Raw genomic sequence first — 21,334 nt, forward strand, 5'->3', positions numbered from 1 at the left:
TGAACAGTATGGGCAATTTTGACAGGGCCAATTCACCTAATCTGCACATCTTTGGATTGTGGGAGGAAACCAGAGTATGCAGAGGAAACCCACACAGACACAGGGAGAATGTGCAAACTCCACACAGACAGTTGCCCAAGGTAGGAATCGAACCCAGGTCCCTGACACCGTGAGGGAACAGTGCTAACCACTGAACCACCGTGCTGCCCCGTCACTTTCCTTTTCCCAACTGCACATTCATGATATAATTTGACCTTTCCTCTCTGGATCTGTTGGATTTCTCTTTCGCTAAGATCTCACCAACATCTTCTGTTGCCTTCACCTTCTTCAGCCAGAAAATCTATGGCTAAGATTGCACACAAGGAACCCTCTTACCCATTTGCAGAATTCACCCTAATCTGGATTCCTTACTCACCCATTTTTTCATTAATAACTGCTGACATAAGATTGGCCATCTCAACTTCTCTGCTCCCCTTACATGCTCTAATCGGTTTCCCTCTGAAATGATATTAATTACTCTGATTTCAGAAATTCAACCCTAGCCTGTTGTTATTTGGCATTAGTAGAGGCAAAACATCAACTCTCTGACAATATCCTTCAATCCCTGTCTGCATCATGACCCAACAATGAACCTCAAGCCACTGTTTCCAAGACTATCACTGAGCATATCTTCTCTCAATGATCACCAGCCCCATTTGGTCCCTCAACCTTGAACAGCTGTCTTCTACCTCCCTTCCAAGATCCATAAACATGGTTGCCCTGTTAGATCCAATCTTTCAACTTGTTGCTGTATCACTGAACTGCTTTCTCACTACCTCACATATTTTTCCCCCTTGTGTCTAGTCTCCTGACATTTACCATTGCATCACCATTATCTCTACACCAGGAATGTCCAATTCTCTGCTCTTCCATCCTTCCCTAAGATGGCTTAAGGGAACTCCACTTTTCTTCAAGGAAATCAAACCAATCTTTTCCCATTACTATGCTACTCTTCCTGGCTGAGCTTCCTTTCACATTGAACCACCTCACCTTTAACTCCTCCCATATTTTCCCAAGTGAAAGACATTGCTATGGAAATGCACATAGGTTCGGTCTTGTCTGCCTTTGTGTGGGATACGTGAAACATGTTTGTTCCAGCTCATGGAGGCCTCCCTCACTCATCCTTGTCTGATACTGTAGCAGTTGCCATTTTCTGTTCTCATCCAGAATTTGAAAATTTAAGCATTTTTTTCTTCCAATGTGCACCATTTGCCTTCCTTCACCATCCATTTTGAATGCTTCCCTTCCCAATAATATTTCTGTCACTGTTTCTAGGGGTAGGCTTTCAAGCAATGTTTACTATAAGCTCAGCTACATTATCCTTAACCAAGGCCTCTGCCCCCCACTATAATTGACAGGACCCTCAATTGTGCTCCATTCTATTTTTCTCATCTATCATCACTCTTTCGCCTCCCTCAAAGTCACTCTGGTCCTGAACTTCCACCCTACCAGCATTTGTTTTCAACTGATTACCCGCCTCCATTTCCACTACCTCCAGCATAATACTATGTAAAACACATCACCCCCTTCCCTCCACTTTCTACATTCTGAAGGCAATGTTGCCTCCATTTTCTGTATCATGAAGGGATTGCTCCCTTCACGTTAGTATACTCGGCAATAATTCACACCTACATTAGAGTGGTGCTGGAAAAGCACAGCAGGTCAGGTAGCATCCGAGGAGTAGGAAAATCGATGTTTTGGGCAAAAGCCCATTCACAACACTGTACCTTTTCCTTTGCATGTTATTCCTATGCAATAACATCTCCCCACTTAAGGTGAAACAGTGACTTGTTTCTTTCAATATAGCATTCTGTATTTACAGCTCATAACGTGATCACCTCTATACTAGAAAGACCAAAATATCGATTAGATGACCAGTTCAACACAGTCATTCTGCAACTGCACATTCAAATAGGAATTTAATACTAACTTACAATCTTTTTTTAGGCTCCAAATTTCTTTATTTCAATTTAGGAGCAAAGAAAACCTTAACTGCATGGAGCAATGATAAAAGATAGCTGTCCATCATATACCTCAAATTGATGCTCAAAGTTCTGAAATTCAAAAAGCCTAGCTTGGAATCCATCTGCTAGTGCACCACCTGTAAACAAAATGCAAAAGCAACATGAAGTAGCTTTTAAGTATTTCATTGTAAAGAAATATGAAAAGATTAAAATATTACAACATGTAACTATCGAAGGAGCTGCTGTGGTAATTTTCAAATTGGAATTATCTAGAAACATTAATGGCATTGACTTCTATGAATGAATGTAATTTCAAAATAGTGCTATTACACCAAATGACCAAAACTGTAGCACCTTCCAGTTACATGGAAAAATATCTCAAGTCACTTCAGAATCACAAGGAAAGGCACACATTGTAATTTACACATATGTATACAAATGGATGTTAGGTTTATTAATGCAAAGTACTGATTTTTAACGACTTTTTCACAAATGCTACCCCATGGCATCTAAAATGACCCTCTGCAAAACTGGCACTTCTTTATGTACACATTTACCCTAATTAATCACAGTGCAGTGCCAGCTACTCAAAAGGAAGAATACACCATAACTGCAGAACACATTTCTGGTTGTATAGAACAAGGGCAGCAAGCCAACAAATAAGGAAAGCTACAAAAATCTGACAAGCTCATGGGATTCAGGGTAACTTAGCAAGTCAGATTCAAAATTGCCTTAGTTACAGAAGACAGAAGGTAGTAGAAGAAGGCTGTTTGTGTGACTGGAGGCTGATATGCAATGGCATATAACAGGAATCAATGCTGAGTCCTTTGTTGTTTGTGATAAATCATAAATGTTGTAGATGGGAACGTGGGGCAAGATGATAAGTAAATTTGTGGATGACCCAAAATTGGCCAGGTGGTTGACAGTGAGGAGGAAGGTTACAGGATGATATAAATGGATCATTCAGATGGGCACATCAGTGGCAGAAGGAATTTACCTGTGATAAATGAGAGATGATGCACTTTGGAAGAAGGAACAAGACAAGGGAGAGTACCCATGAAATGGCAAGACACTAGAAAACTCAGAGGAACAGAGGGATCTTGGGTTACTACCATAAAGGCAACAAGATAGGTTAAGAGAGTAGTTAAGGAGGCATATGGGGCACTTGCCTTTATCAGTTGTGGCATGGATTTTAAGAGCAGGGAAGTCATGTTGGGCCTTACTTTGGTTAGTCCACAGCTGGAGTACTGCACACACCTCTGGTCACCACACTATAGGAAGGATGCGAGTGCACTGGAGGGGATGCAAAGGCGATTCACCAAGATGTTGCCTGTGATGGAGTTTTTCAGCTATGAAGACAAGCTGGATAAACTTGATTTGTTTTCTTTGGAACTGAGAAGGTTGAAGGTGAATCCGACAGAGATGTACAAGCTTAAGGACTGCATGAACAGGGTGAATAGAAAACAACTGATTGCCTGAGTCAATAACAAAGGGGCATAATTTTTAAATGAAAGGTATGAGATTCAGAGGCGATTTGAGGAAAAACATTTCCACCCAGAGAGGTTGGTGTGGATCTGGAACGCTCTGCCTGGGAGGGTTGTTGAAACAAGAAACCCCACAACTTTTAAAAAGCACAGTACTTTGATAAGTACTTGAACTATCATAACAATCAAAGCTATAGGCCTAGTGTAGGAAAGTGGAACTAGTGTAGGTAACAGAATAGTTTTGGTGATACAGACTCAATGGGCTATACACTGTATAATTCTATGAAAAGATTAACTGCAGTTAGATAATACTTTAGGATGTCATTATATAATAGCTACAGTCTTGGGACCCTAGTTCATATCCTCATCTAAAAGTTAGAAAAAACAAACAAAAACAGAAATTGCTGGAAAAACCCATCAAGTCTGGTAGCATCTGTGGAAAGAAAGCAAACTTTACATTTCAGGTCCAGTGACCCTTCTTCCAAACTGTGTTTTTGTTTAGAAGATCACACTTCAGAATCTTCCCTTTAAGACTAAGAAAAGCTGAAGAACATCCAAGTTTTACTGAGGATCACAGAAAAGTGACAGCACTGAAAAAGCTCATTCAGCATATAGTGTGCGCAGCGGGCTGAATAAAACCTAACCACTCATTCTGATCTTATCCTTCAGCACCTGGTCTATAGGTTACAATCTTTCAGCTGTAGATACATATTCTTTTTAAATTGAAGGTTTCTGCCTCCACTACTAAACCAGGTATCAAATTCCAGATGTTCACCAATAGGGTTTTTCCAATCATGTCTCCCATAATCTTTCTTCCAATCACCTTCAATCTCTGTCTCGTTATAATTTTCATCTCTGCTCGGAAAATAGGTATTTCCCGACTACCCTATTCCCCCAACCATTCAATTTTGTACTACTAAGTGATCCCTTAGCTTTGTCTGCTATTTACATTCAAGACCTCTCTAATATTTAAGAACACTGCAACACTTACCTCCTTCTGGCATTCCCTGCGCTTTGTGAATTCTGGCATTAACAGCTTCCTTAGCAGAAACAAAAAATATGCGATTCTCAGCCTGTGCATGATCCACTACTCCAAGTTCATCAACAAGGAAACTAACACAACGGTCAGTATGTTGCTGACGTACCTGAACAGTAAAAATGATATCGATTAATACCAAGACAAAATCAACAGAAATATCACAATAAACAAATATCCAAAATTATGATGTAATCAACATCCAAGCAACATTCAATAAGTACAGGAGTAATTTAGCCAGTGATATATTATTTTTAGACTCAAAAGTTCTAAAAGAAGCTATAATTACAGTGTACAACTTACTTCATCCATGTATTCTGGCTCAGAAGCAGAAGCATCCCAACGATTATTCAAGATAAAAATATTAGGCTTGGAAAGTCGCTCATTAACTTTATGAAAAAATTGTTTCTCCTGAAAGTGAAATGACAAAAATACTCAAAATCCAAAAGTTCCCATTAAAATTGTATAATCTATGTTTGAAAATAAGCTCAAGTATTAGATTTAATGTTAAGCTGTACTATGCAATGAATAAACTGACACTCTTTTATACCCATGAACATTTGAATACAGACTTTATTTTAAACTAGTGGATTGGTTCCTTGCTGATAGCATTACAGAACTTGTAACCAAGCAACATGATCTAATGCTCCAACGACAGGAGTTCCAATCCCATTCAAGGAAGTTGGTGATTTTAAATTCAATTAATTAATAACAATCTGGAATAATATGCTAATCTCATTAGTAGTCATCATGAAACTACCAAATTGTAATTGATGTCATAGGATTTGTTAAAAGTCGTTCAGGAGAGAAAATCTACCATCCATCCTGATCTTGCCTAAATGTGACGCCCTATCACAACAAATAGTTGCATGGGTTATATCAACTACTATGAAAGTATCATGTACCTACACTATAATGATTGCACAACAAAGATGGTTCACCATCATCTTAAAACTAATGAGCGATGTGAAATAAATGTCTGCAATGTCTAAAACCTTTAATTAATTTTTAAATATCAGCTGGAGACAATATGAAGTTGTTAAATGGATACCAAAACAGTTTAGTACACAAATTCTGGGTTTGTTGCAGTGTTTGATTTAACTCAACTTTTATTTTCAAAATTAGTACACATCCACTATATTACAAGTTTCATAATTGTTAAATTATTTTTATTCAGTAATTTACACGAAAGCTCTTTTTTTAGTTGCAATTAACAAAGAAACATCGATGGAAAGAAGTAGAAAGGAGTAGCTTTTAAAAAAAGTATAAATGGGACAAACATAAAAATGTAACACTTACAGTCTGCATAAGTGTCGATTCTGAATTTGCTACTAACACAAATACATCAGCATCCAGACAAAACTTGTCAATCCAGCTATCCAACTCTGTGGTGACATCAGTACCAGGGCTAAATCAAGAAACATCAGTTAGACTTGACACTAAATATATTAATATATGGATATTTTAAAATGCTAAACACTTATTAACTTTTACAAATATTTACAACCATCACAGTCAAACATCACAATCAGAACAACTTTTCAAATAATGCGCTTTTGCTTCTGCCTAGTTGCAACAAAAAAAATTGCTCTAGACAATATCACTATTGACTAATTCATAAAATCATCAATTTCAAATTAATCTGAGATATTTCACACCTGTCCATCAACACCAAGTCATCTCGAAGAAGAGCACATTTCGATTTTGGCCAAAAAACACGGACTAGACAACCAGCATCTAAATATTCATTCTGATGCAGGGCATGTGCCAGTTGGTTCACAGTCTAAAAATACAGAAGGAAATTTTTTTTTAAAACACTGTACTATTGCATTCTTAACAAATATTGTCAGCTGGAAGCAAAATAACACACTAATAGAGAAAAATAACAAAAATGTCAGAAGTGCAGACAACATTAACATAACTGGTGCATAAATGACTATAAAAATCCTGGTAAACGCCTACATCAGCAAAACCTAGTGAAGCTCCCTGGTGCAGGAAATGAGGTGGGCAGGAATATTGAATTGCATAAGTGCCAGCTTCGCAATAGCATGCTGAAAGTCGAGAAAAAAGTCCAGCATTATTAGCGTAGGCCGTAGTTGCCGATAGCAACCAACATCAACCTTTTTTCGTACATTAGCATGTTATTAGTATGTACAATAAACCAAGTGATCACCAGTTTAAAGCATACTTCTGCAATTAAATCTGCAAATGAGAAACATGTGCATTCAGATCCAAGTTGGCGTACAGCAGGAAAGGTAGTCTTCCTGCTGGACGATTTGTAACAAGTAGGATCTCTCTGCTGTGTGGGGACCTTTGTTGGAATGTGGAAGAGAAGGCTAAACTGTTGCACTGAACTTGGGTGGTAGCTTTCAAGACTATCAATAATACCCTTACTGGCATAAAATTCACTAAAGAGGAGGAAAACAACAACAAACTGCCATTCCTAGATGTCACAGTAGAGCGAACAGCCAATGGGGAACTGCAAACCAGCACCTACAGGAAAACAACACATATTGATCAAATATTGAATGACCGAAGCAATCATTCCAACATCCACAAATGAAGCTGCATCAGAACATTATTTCAATGAGCCAACACACACTGCAGCACAGAGGAACTACACAGAGCAGAGGAAAATCACCTATACCATGTATTCAAAAAGAATGGGTATGCAAAAAAAAGTCCGCCGATTTCTCAGCAACAAACCGAAACAAGCAGACAAAACACGTCCAGAAACCCTAGCCACTCTCCCCTACATCAAAGACATGTCTGAAATGATTGCCAGACTACTCAGACCCCTTGGCATCATGGTAGTCCACAAGCCCACCGATACACTAAAGCAGCAGCTAATGAACTTGAAAGACCCTATACAGACAACAAGCCAAACTAATGACATTTACAAAATACCGTGCAAGAACTGTAACAAACAATACATTGGACAAACAGGCAGAAAACTAGCCACCAGGATACATAAATACCATCTAGCCACAAAACGACATGACCCCCTCTCACTGGTATCCTTACATACAGATAAGGATACCACTTTGATTAGGGCAACACATGCATCCTAAGACAAGCCAGAGACACGCACGAGAATGCCTAGAAGCATGGCATTCCAACCGGAACGCCATCTACCACCCCGTGAGAAAGAACAGGAAATGGCATCACCAACCCATATAAATATAAAGCAGGAAACATCAACAGTGCTTCGCCCGGAGGCCCACTGAAGATGTTACCTAGTAGGGTGACAAAACGTCTGGAAATGAACCTTCCAGCTTAGCAAGCAAACCTACCTCCAGCTCTTTTCAGGTTCCAAGGCCCCCCTTTCAAACAGGAATACAACACGAACAGAGAGACAGAAAATCATTTCAGTTTTCAGTCTGTGACCCCTTTCAAATGTGTCAGGGTCCCTAAAAGGCCTATATGGCCCCCCATTGAGAACGGCTGGATGCTGAGGTTGGGTATTTTCTGTTTGCCTCCGCAAATGGTTAGGCCTCCTTACTGTGCATTGCCAATCAAGTCATAGAGATGTACAGCACAGAAACAGACCCTTCGGTCCAACTCGACCAGATATCCCAACCCAATCTAGTCCCACCTGCCAGCACCCGGCCCATATCCCTCCAAACCCTTCCTATTCATATACCCATCCAGATGCCTTTTAAATTTTGTGATTGTACTAGCCTCCATCACTTCCTCTGGCTGCTCATTCCATACACGTACCACCCTCTGCGTGAAAAAGAGTTGCCACTTAGGTCTCTTTTATATCTTTCCCCTCTCACCCTAAACCTATACCCTCTAGTTCTGGACTCCTCCACCCCAGGGAAAAGACTTTGTCTACTTATCCTACCCATGCCCCTCATAATTTAATAAACGTCTATAAGGTCACCCCTCAGCCTCCGACGCTCCAGAGAAAACAGCCCCAGCCTGTTCAATCTCTCCCTATAGCTCAAATCCTCCAACCCAGGCAACATCATTGAAAAGTCTTTTCTGAATCCCTTCACGTTTCACAACACCTTTCCGATAGGAAGGAGACCAGAATTGCATGCAATATTCCAAAAGTGACCTAACCAATGTCCTGAACAGCCTCAACATCACCTCCCAACTCCTGTACTCAATACTCTGACCAATAAAGGAAAACCTACCAAATGCCTTCTTCACCATCCTAACTACCTGCGACTTTCAAGGAGCTATGAACCTGCACTCCAAGGTCTCTCTGTTCAACAACACTCCTAAGGATTCTTACCATTAAGTATATAAGCCCTGCTAAGATTTGGTTTCCTAAAATGCAACACTTCACATTTATCTTTATCAGCCCATTGGTCCATCTGATCAAGATCCCGTTGCAATCGGAGGTAACCTTCTTCGCTGTCCACTACACCTTCAGTTTTGATGTCATCTGCAAACTTACTAACTATACTTCTTATGCTCACATCCAAATCATTTATGTAAATGATGAAAAGCACTGGACCAAGCACGAATCCTTATGGCACTCCATTGGTCACAGGCCTCCAGTGTGAAAAACAACTCTCCACCACAAACCTCTGTCTTCTACCATTGAGCCAGTTCAGTAACCAAATGGCTAGTTCTCCCTATATTCTGTGAGATCTAACCTTGCTAACCGTTGTCCCATGGGAAACCTTGTCAAATGCCTTACTGAAGTCCATATAGATCACATCTACTGCTTTGCCCTCATCAATCCCCTTTGTTACTTCTTCAAAAAACTCAACCAAGTATGTGAGACATGATTTCCCACACAAAGCCATGTTGACTATCCCTAATCAGTCCTTGCCTTTCCAAATACATGTACATCCTTGTCCCTCAGGATTCCCTCCAATAACATGCCCACCACCGACGTCAGGCCCCCTGGTCTATATTTCCCTGGCTTGTCCTTACCATCTTTCTTAAATAGTGGCACCATGTCAGCCAACCTCCAGTCTTCCAGCACCTCATCTGTGACTATCGATGATCAAATATCTCAGCAAAAGGCCCAGCAATCACTTCTTTAGCTTCCCACAGAGTTTTCAGGTACATCTTAACAGGTCCTGTGGATTTATCCACTTTTATGCATTGCAAGACACCCAGCACTTCTCCTCTGTAATATGGACATTTTTCAAAATATCATCATCGATTTCCCTACATTCGATACTTTCCACAGTAAATACTGATGCAAAATAATCGTTTAGTATCTCCCCCATCTCCTGCGACTCCAAACAAAGGCCACCTTGCTGATCTTTGAGGGGCTCTATTTTCTCCCTGGTTACCCTTTCGTCTTTAATGTATTTGTAAAAACCTTTTGGGTTCTCCTCAACTCCATTTGCCAAAGCTATCTCATGTCCCATTTTTGCCCTCCTGATTTCTCTCTTAAGTATACTCCTACTGCCTTTATACTCTCCTAAGGATTCACTCGATCTATCCTGTCAATATCTGATATATGCTTCCTTCTTTTTCTTAACCAAAACCTCAATTTCTTTAGTCATCCATCGTTCCCTATACCTAGCAGCCTTTTGCTTCACCCTAACAGGCATATACTTTCTCTAGATTTTCGTTATCTCATTTCTGAAGGCTTCGCAATTTCCAGCCATCCCTTTATCTGTGAACATCTGCACCCAATCAGCTTTTGAAAGTTCTTACCTAATACCATCAAAATTGGCCTTTCTCACCAGCGGTTGGCTGATGCATGATTGCATTTGACCGTTGTACTGCCTCTAACTGGAATTTCCATTTACTTCCCATCCCATTAACCCACTTACCACTGCAGCAAGTTTCTGCCCATTGAAGCTTTCTACTAACTAACAGGAAATAACTCAATTACTAAAGCTGTCTGTAAACCTCTTCAACTTCACCGATTCATTTTCAATGCTGTTCTTTAAAGCACCAAGTAAAAACAGCTGAGAGGTGACTTGGTGGGGAATTGTTGTTTGAACTTTCATTGACAAAATGTTTTATTAATTTGAAAAGTGTAAAAGGGGTATGAAGTTAAAAGGCAGACTTCAACAGAAATCCAGTTGGGCATGAAATCAGACAGCTCATGTGGGAACTAAGTCAAAATACATCACAGAGAGGCACACAAAGTTAAGTGAAACAGGATTACTGCATACTAACCCACTATTTGGCCACCATCTGTGGAGTATTCAGAAGCTTTCAAAAGGTCCTGGGGCTTGGCCCACCTCAATGACATCTTTTGTAACTAGTCTACTGGAATGATAGTGAGGCAACGATTGGGTCAACTCGGTGTCCACAGACTTTATTTGTGAAGTATAAAAGAGGAGATTCTCACAACACAAGATTTGTAGAAATTTTACATGTTGGACTGACTGATTGCACAGTACTTAGAGAAGACAAGGCAATTTTTCTGTGGAGGTTGTCTCTCAAATTAGAGGGGAAGATAATATATTCCAAAATACTAGTGTTATGATACTACAGTCTCAAAACATTAGCATGCATCAGGTCTAATCTACACTAAATAAAGAACAACATTTCAAAATTTGGGAATTTTGTACCTTGATTTTCTAACTTGACCTATCCATTTACTGCTAGGCCTACCTTCACTACTCAAAGAATGCAATGTTTCACTTTCCACTGCCAAAAATGTTTAGTATTTTAGAATAATCATTAAATGTCAAGACAGCCACAGGATCATCTTTTTCAGTGGCCACCTTTAAACCGTTCTGCTTCCCATCGACCTTAAACTCAATGTGAAAGACGTTAAATTCCATGTCACCCAGAAAGAGGGATGTAGAGCTATCGCGTCTGTACCCTCAGTTCCTTGCCTACTTCAGCCCAAACAAACACTGCCATAGTTACTTCAACTACCTCTTGGCACATATCACTTACTTTTCAACTGAATCAAACAAACTGCTTCCTCAACTCCATTTTCAAACCCACAGATATTGAGATTATCGCACTTCTCAGAAACTGTACTCTCCCCATTCAAATCACTACCTTTCCAAAAACAAAACTTTTCACCATTCTGTCTTTAATCTGTGATCTTATCTTCAACCTCCTTTCCTTCTCAGAGATTCCAAAACATTTGTCACTTCCTTGCATCATTTTCATCTCTCGTGAAACACTCCAGTTTGGCTTTCCTTAAAATGAATTAGCTAAACCAGAAATATCAGCATCTTCAATTATTATTAGCAGGAATGCACTATCCATCTTCACCTTCATTATAGTGTTAAGCATCGTACTGTCACCCCCCAATACTCCACTTCCTTCATACAGCTCTGAGACTACCCTTGTAGAATTCTAATCTCAGGTATGCAAATGTAGTCAGCGCATCTAAAGTAACAGCCTTTCTCCTTCCCACAGTGCAATCTTGAGCTTCCACGAGGATCTTTGTCTACATGTTCTCCATCAGATCATCATTCATTGGCAGAACAACTTTCAATAGATGCTGACACCAACGTTTGTTATGGAGCAGGCCAGACCCCTCAAAACATTTCAAGAAGGTCGTCCAGACCCCAACTTTGCTGGTCGTCTTAAGCAGGTGAGGAGGGAAATGGCATGGGGCAGGGTGACACTAGGCACAAGGACACGCAAGATGACCACTGAGCCATCAGTTTGCCAACTTGACACACAAGATGGCTGCCAGATCACAATATGTGGAGAAACAGTACAGCAGATACAGATACTGCCTTGGACTACCAGAATGCCAACACAATAAACTAATCAACTGGGTTGTGAGTGTAAGATAGGTGGAGGAGAGAGAATACACATAAGTAACAAACATTGCCCGAACAGTCTGGGTCCAGCCAACACCTCTTACAGAAATGCTAATAGCCAGAACTACAGTAATCGTCCTTCTCAGGAAGAGTGATTAGCGCCCATTACTACAGCAATGGATTTCCGTACAGTCAGTGAAACTGAATGTCTCCACTGAAACTGACAATGACCAGGCGGAAATTAACAAAGGCTGCGCTGGAACTGACAAAGACTGAATCAAAATTATCAACAATTCTGCAATGATTGCCATAAACAAACCATATTACAAAGACAATAATCTCAACACCGACCTACAAGTACTTGACATATACTCCGGGTCAAGAGAAGACTCTCAGCTGACCCCTGTTCTGTTGGTGCCTCGCTCTCCCCAGAGCTCCGGTATTTTCTTGTGCAATAAACTCTGTCATTGAACCCTGATTCTGACTCCGAGACTGGTGTTTTTCCCACAACACAGATGTAAAGTGGATATTCCAGGAGAGGTGGAATATCCTCTCTGGTAAAACCACTTAGTTTTAAACAAAACATAATTTATTTACAGGATCCGTGCAGGGACCACTGTTGTTTGTGATATACATAAATGCCCTGGAGAAACATATAGGTGGTCTGATTACCAAGTTTGCAGATGACACTAAGATTGGTGGAGTAGCAGATAGTGAAGGGAGCTGTCAGAGAATGCATAAGAATTTGGAGGTAGGAGAGTTGGGCAGAGAAACAGCAAAAGGTGTTCAATCCAGGCAAATACAAGGTGATACATTTTGGAAGATACAATTCAAAAGTGAACTGTATAGTAAATGGAAAATCCCTGCGGAAAATTGATGTACAGAGAGATCTGGGTGTTCAGATCCGTTGTACCCTGAAGGTGGCAACGCAGGTCGACAAAATGGTCAAAGGCAGCATATGGCACGCTTTCCTTCATCAGATTGAGTATGGAGTACAAGAGTTGGTAGGTCATGTTACGGTTGTATAGGACTTTGGTTTGGTCACATTTGGAATACTGCATACAGTTCTGGTCGCCACATTATCAAAGGAAGTGGATGCTTTGAAGAGAGTGCACAGGAGGTTCACCAGGATGTTGCCAGGTAAGGAAAGCGCTAGCTACGAACAGAGGTTGAGTAGGTTAGGTTTATTTTCATTAGAAAGACAGAAGATGAGGGGAGACCTGATTGAGGTTTACAAAATCAAGAGATTGTATAGACAGGGTGGATAGCAAGAAGCTTTTTCCCTAGAGTGGGGGACTCAATTACAAGAGGTCACAAGTTCAAGGTGAGAGAGAATAAGTTTAAGAGAGATATATATATGGAAACTTATTTACGCAAAGGGTGGTAGCTGCCTGGAATGCATTTCCACCCGAGGTCAAGATGTACAGCATGGAAACAGATCCTTCATTCCAACTCGTCCATGCAGATATCCCAACCCAATTTAGTCCCACCTAGCAGCACCCGGCCCATATCCCTCCAAACCCTTCCTATTCATATACCCATCCAGATGCCTTTTAAATGTTGCAATTGTGCTAGCCTCCACCACTTCCTCCGGCAGCTCATTGCATACATGCACCGCCCTCTGCGTGGAAAGGTTGCCCTTTAGGTCTCTTTTATATCTTTCCCCTCTCACCCTAAATCTATTCCCTCGAGTTCTGGATTCCCCCATCCTAGGGAAGAGACTTTGTCTGTTTATCCTATCCATGCCTCTCATGATTTTTTAAACCTCTATAAAGGTCACCCTTCAGCCTTCGACACTCCAGGGAAAACATAGCCCAGCTTACTCAATCTCTTCCTGTAGCTCAAATCCTCCAACCCTGGCAACATCCTTGTGAATCTTTTCTGAATCCTTTCAAGTTTGAATTGAATTGAATTGAATTTATTGTCACATGTACTGAGACATAGTGAAAAGCTTAGTCTTGCAAGCAACGCAGGCAGATCACAGAGTTAAGTAGCATAGGTAAATAAATAATAGGTAAACAGCAGCAAAAACAAAAACACAGGTACAGGCAAATACAGTTTGAGAGTCCATTCAGTATTCTAAAAACAATAGGGTAGAAACTGTTTCGACCGGCTGGTGCGTGTGTTCAGGCTTCTGTACCTTGTCCCCAATGGTAGAGGCTGTAGAAAAACATCGTCAGGGTGGGATGGATCTTTGAGAATGCTGGCAACCTTTCCTTGACAGCAGGTCTGGTAGATAAGATTCTATAGACGGGAAGTTAAAAATCACACAACACCAGGTCATAGTCCAACAGGTTTACTTGGAAGCATTAGCTTTCAGAGCACTGCTCTTTCATCAGGTGGTTGTGGTATAGATGGGAAGTTGGCCTTTGGATTGTCTGGGCCGAGTTCAGCACGCTCTGTAACCATCTCCGATCTTGAATGGTACAGTTGCCATACCAGGTAGTCATACATTCAGACAGAATGCTCTCGATGGCGCACCTATAGAAGTTGGCAAGGGTATTCGCGCCGTCATACCTAATTTCCTCAGCTGTCCAAGGAAGAAGAGACGTTGTTGGGCCTCTGTAGCCAGTGCAGCCACATGAAAAGTCCAAGAAAGCTTGTTGTGGATGACCACTCCCAGGAGCTTGACACGCTCCACTCGTTCCACCTCTGTGCTGTTAATGTGTAGGGGGCATGAGTAACATCCCGCTGAAAGTCAATAATGAGTTCCTTGGTTATGCCGGCATTGAGAGCTAGGTAGTTCTCAGTGCACCATTTTTCCAGGTCTTCCACCTCCCGTCTGTAGTCTGTTTGTCGCCATCTGAGATTTGACTGACTATGGTGGTGTCATCAGCGAACTTGTAAATGGCATTAGTCTGGTATTTGGCAACATAGTCATGGGTATACAGTGAGTACAGTTGGGGGGTTGAGTACACCCCCCTCCACCCCACTACTCCAGTGTTGAGTGTTAGTGGGGATGAAATATTGTCCCCAGTCTTCACTGATTGTGGCCTGTGGTCCAGGAAACCGAGGATCCAGTTGCAGAGCTTAGTCCGAAATCACTAAGTTTAGTAATCGGTGTTGAGGGAATAATATTGTTGAAGGCTGAACTGTAGTCAATGAATAGGATCCTTATGCGCTGTTCTTGGTACCGAGATGTTCTAGAGAGGAGTGAAGGGCAAAGTGATACGGCATCTGATGTAGATCTGTTAGTCCGATAGGCAAATTGGAGTGGATCAAGAGTAGTGGGGAGGCTGGAGTTGATTAATGCCATGACAAGCCTTTCAAAGCACTTCATGACCACCAAAGTTAGGACCACTGGTGGTAGCCATTCAGACATGCTGCATGAGCCTTCTTAGGCACAGGGATGATATTGGCCGTCTTGAAACAGGCAGGGACAGTGGTCTGCTGCAGGGAGAGGTTGAAGATGTCAGAGAAGACCTCTGCTTGTGCATGCACTGAGTCCACGGCCTGGTACTCCGCCTGGTCCTGTCACACAAAAACTGATCTGATCTCTGATGCTGTGACTGTTGGGATAGGTTCGTCAGGGCTTGTTGGAATAGGTGTTACCTCTCCACTGAAATTCTGCTCAAAGCAAGCATAGAAGGCATTGAGATGGTCTGGGAGGGATGTGTCATTTTCTGCTATCTTGCACTGTTTCTTTTTAAAAAACTGTGATGTCATTCAGTCCTTGCCATGGTCATCAGGTGTCTGTCTGGGTGTCTAGTTTGGATCGGTATTGGTCCTTGGCTGTCTTAATGGCTCTGTGAAGGTCATACTTATTTCCTTACATCTGAGTGGGTCTCCTAATATGAAGGCCTCATGCCTTATTTTAGCAAGTTCTGTATGTCTTGAATCATCCAGGGTTTCCTGTTGGGGAACATCCAGATTGACTTCCTCACTACACAGTCCTCCACACACTTGCTGATAAAGTCTGAGACGGTGGTGGCGTACTCGTCCAAGGTACCTGCAGACTGTGAGAACATGGCCCATTTAGCCAATTCCAGACAGCACTGGAGTTGATCCTCTGCCTCCTCCGACTAGCACTGGACCCATTTCCACGGGAGTGTCTCCTACTTGAGCTTTCGTCTGAAAGCTGGGATAGGAAACACGACATTGTGCTCGGAGTTCCCGAAATGAGGGCAGGGGATGGATCAGAAGGCACCCTTAACAGTAGTATAATAATGGTCTAAAATGTTTGGGCCCATGGTGGGGCAGGTAATGTTCTCCTTTAGATTGGCCAGTTACAATAAACAGGGCCTCAGAGTGTCCCGTCTCCATGGTGTTAGTGGTGGAGTACAGCACATCCAGAGCCTCCTCAACCTTTGCTTGCGGCGGTATGTACACAGCGGTTTATATAGCAGCGGTAAATTCCCGTGGCAGATAGAAGGGGTGGCATTTGATGGTGAGGGGTTCAAGGTTTGGGGAGCGATAGCTGCCCAGGGTTGCAATGTTGGTGTACCACAAGTTGTTGTTTCACAACATCCTTCTGCTGGGAAGGAGACCAGAATCACACGCAATATTCCAAGAGTGGCCTAACTGATGTCCTGTACAGCCGCAACATGACCTCCCAACTCCTGTACTCAATACTCTGACCAATAAAGGAAAGCATACCAAACGCCTTCTTCACTATCCTATTTATCTACAACTCCACTTTCAAGGAGCTATGAACTTGCACTCCAAGGTCTCTTTGTTCAGCATTATTCCCTCGAACCTTACCATTAAGTGCATAAGTACTGCTAAGATTTGCTTGCCCAAAATGCAGCGCCTCACATTTTCTAAGTTAAATGACACTATCAGGCAGTTGGAGTTTAAGATGTATCTAGACCGACACATGAATGGGCATGGTGCAGAGGGATACAATCTTTAGAAAATAGGGGTCAGGTTTCGATAAAGGATCTGGATCGGCACAGGTTTGGAGGGCCAAAGGGCTTGTTCCTGTGCTGTAATTTTCTTTGTTCTTTGTTATTACCGAATGAAACACAAGCAAAAGAGAACAGTATACAGAATAAGTTAACCTATCCGAAAACCCAACAGATTATCCCAATTTAATGATGTTGTTCCAATACTTGCAACAAGCCCCATAAACACTCCTTAGCACAAGAGGAAAAAAAAACACAGGGTCTTACAGGAGAGAAGTCAGAGAGACAGCAGTATGGACCTGCTTCTTTGGGTCCAGCAGCTTTTATAGCACCACTGCTACAAATCAAACCAAACCAGAGTGAAGCTGAGCTGGGAGAACTGGCCACTCCCCTTTCATTGTACAAGTTTTTAAAAAAACTTAAAAGCCTTTTGCCTGAGGCAGTATGTTAGCTATAATCAAACTGGCCCTAAAACCCTTCAAACATAGACCTTCCGGAGTCTGTGCCTTTTATGACCTCTCTGAAAATAAACCAAGGACATCATAACCTTTTTACTCAATCCAATAGAAATGTTTCAATATACAGAATTCAATAAGCCTTACTTCAACTAATTATGAATTATTTGCAATAGTTCAAACCTAAGGAACTCCAGACCCTTACCAAATTCCATACTTTACCCCCTCTACAGTCTTAAATTTAGTGTCCTGCTCAACCTGAATTGAGCTAGAAACAAAACATTCTTTCTACCACCAAAACTGCTTGTTTTCAACATCACAATACTATCATGCCCACTCCAGGATTTGTGAACAAAAGCTCAAGGCCCACACTGTATCACAGTACTGACGGCGTGTTACACTGTCAGAAGGCGTGTCTTCCCAGTGAGAGATAAAATATTTCATGGCACTATTTCAAAGAAGCATAAGAGACTGTTCCCTGGTATCCTAAACAATATTTAGCCCTCAATTAATGTCACAAAATTAAATTATCTACTTATTATAACACTGATATTTGGGAAATCTTGCTGTGTGCAAATTCGCTATGTACATTAAACAATTATTACATTTCAAAAGTATTTCAGTGGCTGTAAAATATGTTAGGATCTAGTGTCATTATTTATACAAGTGTAACTTTTTTCTACCAATGAAACCTTGTTAAGTTTGTTTTTGTCTGTTTGAGAACCCACTATTATATGTTCTCTTGCTGACCTTCCAATCTTTAATGTTAACTTTCGCAAAATTCTGATGAACCTTCTCTTAACCCATGTCACGTCTATTTGCCCATCATCTTTGCCATTATTCATATGTATGGTCTGCCTGTTCTTATGTGCCTTGGGTTTGCAAACAGGAGAGTTGACAAAATGCATTGGTTAATATGAGATTCAGCTCAGGCAAGAAGGGTTGCAAAAGGCTTCCAGGATAGATGAAATTAAAAATAGGATGCAAGAGACTGAGGCTAAGAAGCAATGAGGTTTGCATTGAAGCAAGAGCCAATAGAAAAGCATCTGATTGTGGTTTAGGAATAGGCACAGCATAACTGACATATTAGGGGGAATAAAAGGCATAAAGAGGGAAAGAAAAGCACTTTATGAGACAACAATAAGAATCTTGCTTTTATATTCCTCTGTAAATACTGGAATATGTGTTGGGGTGCAGACTTACTGGCATCCCCCAATATTTCACGCAGATAAGCATTCTCCATTGCAAATGAGGAAATAAGAGGAGACTACTATATCAACAGTATTGTCATAAGGCTTATCTAAACAAATTGCACAATTTGAAAATTCATTTTTCCACAATGAATTACTTGGCTCTAAACAACAAACACCCTCCTCCCTTCTTCACCACATCCCCCCCGCCCCCCCAACCACTTTGTTAATGCCACATATTTAGACAGAAACAGGTCTTTACTTTAACATTCTTTTTTTCCTCAGAGTCCTCGGTCATCAAATAGGCCTTCTCCCCATCTGTTCCTTCAACACTAAGGAAGCAGTTGGTTGTGTGTCCAATGCCACTGGGCAGTACCTTGTCCCATAGCATAGCGTTGATCACTGTACTCTTTCCATTACTTGTTCTGTGACATTCGAAACACAAAAACTTCAAAAAATGTCTTTTGTTCAAAATTAGTAACTCATAAAACGTCTGTTCGAATAAAACAAAATTCTCAAAGGCCAACAACTTATTTGTTTAATGATGACAGTATTATAATGGTGTTCAAGATAAGAAAAATGGAGACGGGGAAATTCAGAACTATTTTTAGGAAGTAGGATCATATTATAAGAAAATAAAGCTAGGGTCACAAGTTCTGAGACAGTATATCACTGTCTGACAAAGGCTCAAAAGCACATGAATATCCCTGCTGATGATTACAAGTCAGATCTCAGAGTGAAATCTGACTTGATAGTTATATTTTTCAGGTATTTAATCACAACACATTCACACTAGGCTGTCAATGTTCATACAAAAATAACCCATTATACATGTTTATTAAACAAAAACAAAATTACAATTATGAAAAGACAGTTTAGAAAAAATAAACCATTTTGAGAAACTGCTGGAGAGAAGTCAATGTAATATTTTGAGTCTGGTGACCCTTCTTCACGTTAACTCTGATTTCTCTCTACAGATGTTGCCAGAACTGCTGAGTTTCCCCAGCAATTTGTTTTTGTTTCAGATTTGCACATCCAGAGGTTCAATTATAACGATATTCAACCAGTTTGCCATCAATATCCTTTAGAGATACTCAAGCCCAGTGAAGGGTCACACCAATCTTAATTCCTTACTTACATGACTCTTTCTAAGTTTGGTGGCCCAATTCTAATGACCTAAATTTCCTTTCAGTTCTGAGACCTTGAAAACTTCTATATAAATTCTCACAGTTTAGAAACTTCACAAACTAATCCTTATGGGAGGGTGAAATTGTTCACCTGAACTGGAACCTTATTCTGAACTGAACTGCCAATCACTTGTGGTACCTAGTCTGTTTTCTCTGTCATAAAAGTTCAATTTGTAAACATTGAATTAAAAGCACAGTTATCCTATTCAATGCTTAACTGTAGTCATATTCTTTAATGGAATTATGCAGTCAGTTCACTGTTCCAAATATCTTTATTACTTCTTTAAAATAAAAACCATTCACAGAGTTCTACTTTAAATCCAAAATCCCAAAAAATATAATTATAATTTATCACAATGAAAGCAACAATTTCAGCTCTTAATTTTATTTTTTTTAGGACTTCATTTGGAAAATTGTTACTGGAAACATTGTTGCTTTCACTTCTTCAATGCTATCTTTATCTACCAAGACTAATAGATATTTTAAAGTTGTTTGTAATCCTATTAGGATAAATTCTATCAACTCCTAGATAAAGTATACAAGACAACTGTGATTTAACAAGTAGCACCTTTTCTCACCTTTAACCTCAGACCTTCTGCAATCTGTCATAACTTCTTTTGAGGTTTCAAACATATTGCTTTACAGCAATAACAGGGAAAAATGTATCTCTTACTTTGACTCCTCTCTCGGCTAAAAACTGCAAAAAATGTTTTTTGGAAGGCTTTTTCTTTACAAACTTAAAAGCTAGATATAAAAAATCCAAGCAAGATAGCAGCTGTTTCTTGATTTATCTACGCTGTGCTCCTACTTCTGTGAATTTTGGTACCAACATCATCAATAGGTTTGTTGCTCCTTCAGCAAGCATACACTTCCAATCATAAAATATGACCTTCCTCTCTGTACTTAATGAAGAATCTATTATTAGTATCCATAATTTAATATTTTGCATCTCACCTTCCAAAAAAGGCCACTTTCATGTGTCTACGTGCCAGCACCTCACCGATTCCAGCCACTTTAGTTGCAAACATTTCTATTTCTCCTAACTGCTGCTGCGTCGTTATCTTCGCCAATCCTTCATTTTGATGAGATTCTAAGATTCAAATCATCAGGAATATATATTTATATATATATATAAATATATGTATAAAACAAAAACAAATTGGATTTAAAAACTTTCTTCAACTTAACTGAGATGCCTCAAGTTACTTCACAAGAATGCTGAGACAGAAACTGACACAGAGACGTTTTAAAAATTATTTCAAGAAGATAAAGAGAAGGATGGCAGGGGACGTTTAGGGAGAGAACTAGAAAAAAAACAAGATCAGCAAAGGTAGAATGAAACAAGTCAAGGATGCACAAGAGACCACACCTGGAAGAACTGTAGGGCTTGCACGTAGGATTTAAACAAAAGATTGAGAATTTCTAAATTCAATCTATAGATAGACCAGAAACTAATACTTATATATAGATCTGT

The 21,334-nt window shown here is 40.4% G+C and overlaps 1 protein-coding gene across 3 annotated transcripts in view; it reads right to left on the reverse strand.

Annotated features, from left to right (window-relative positions):
* Window positions 1–21,334, reverse strand: part of LOC140478935 (mitofusin-1-like) — a 73,781-nt gene that overhangs the window by 44,411 nt on the left and 8,036 nt on the right. For all 3 annotated transcript variants that reach the window (XM_072572578.1, XM_072572579.1, XM_072572580.1), the window contains exons 3-9: window positions 20,815–20,950; window positions 18,936–19,098; window positions 6,182–6,306; window positions 5,823–5,931; window positions 4,827–4,934; window positions 4,479–4,632; window positions 2,073–2,140 (exon numbers count right to left, since the gene is read on the reverse strand). In XM_072572578.1, the coding sequence (XP_072428679.1) occupies window positions 2,073–2,140; window positions 4,479–4,632; window positions 4,827–4,934; window positions 5,823–5,931; window positions 6,182–6,306; window positions 18,936–19,098; window positions 20,815–20,950 (863 nt within the window). The remainder of the gene's footprint in view (window positions 1–2,072; window positions 2,141–4,478; window positions 4,633–4,826; window positions 4,935–5,822; window positions 5,932–6,181; window positions 6,307–18,935; window positions 19,099–20,814; window positions 20,951–21,334) is intronic.

Source organism: Chiloscyllium punctatum, chromosome 6 (genome assembly GCF_047496795.1).
Source record: "Chiloscyllium punctatum isolate Juve2018m chromosome 6, sChiPun1.3, whole genome shotgun sequence".
Classification (NCBI taxonomy): Eukaryota; Metazoa; Chordata; class Chondrichthyes; order Orectolobiformes; family Hemiscylliidae; genus Chiloscyllium; species Chiloscyllium punctatum.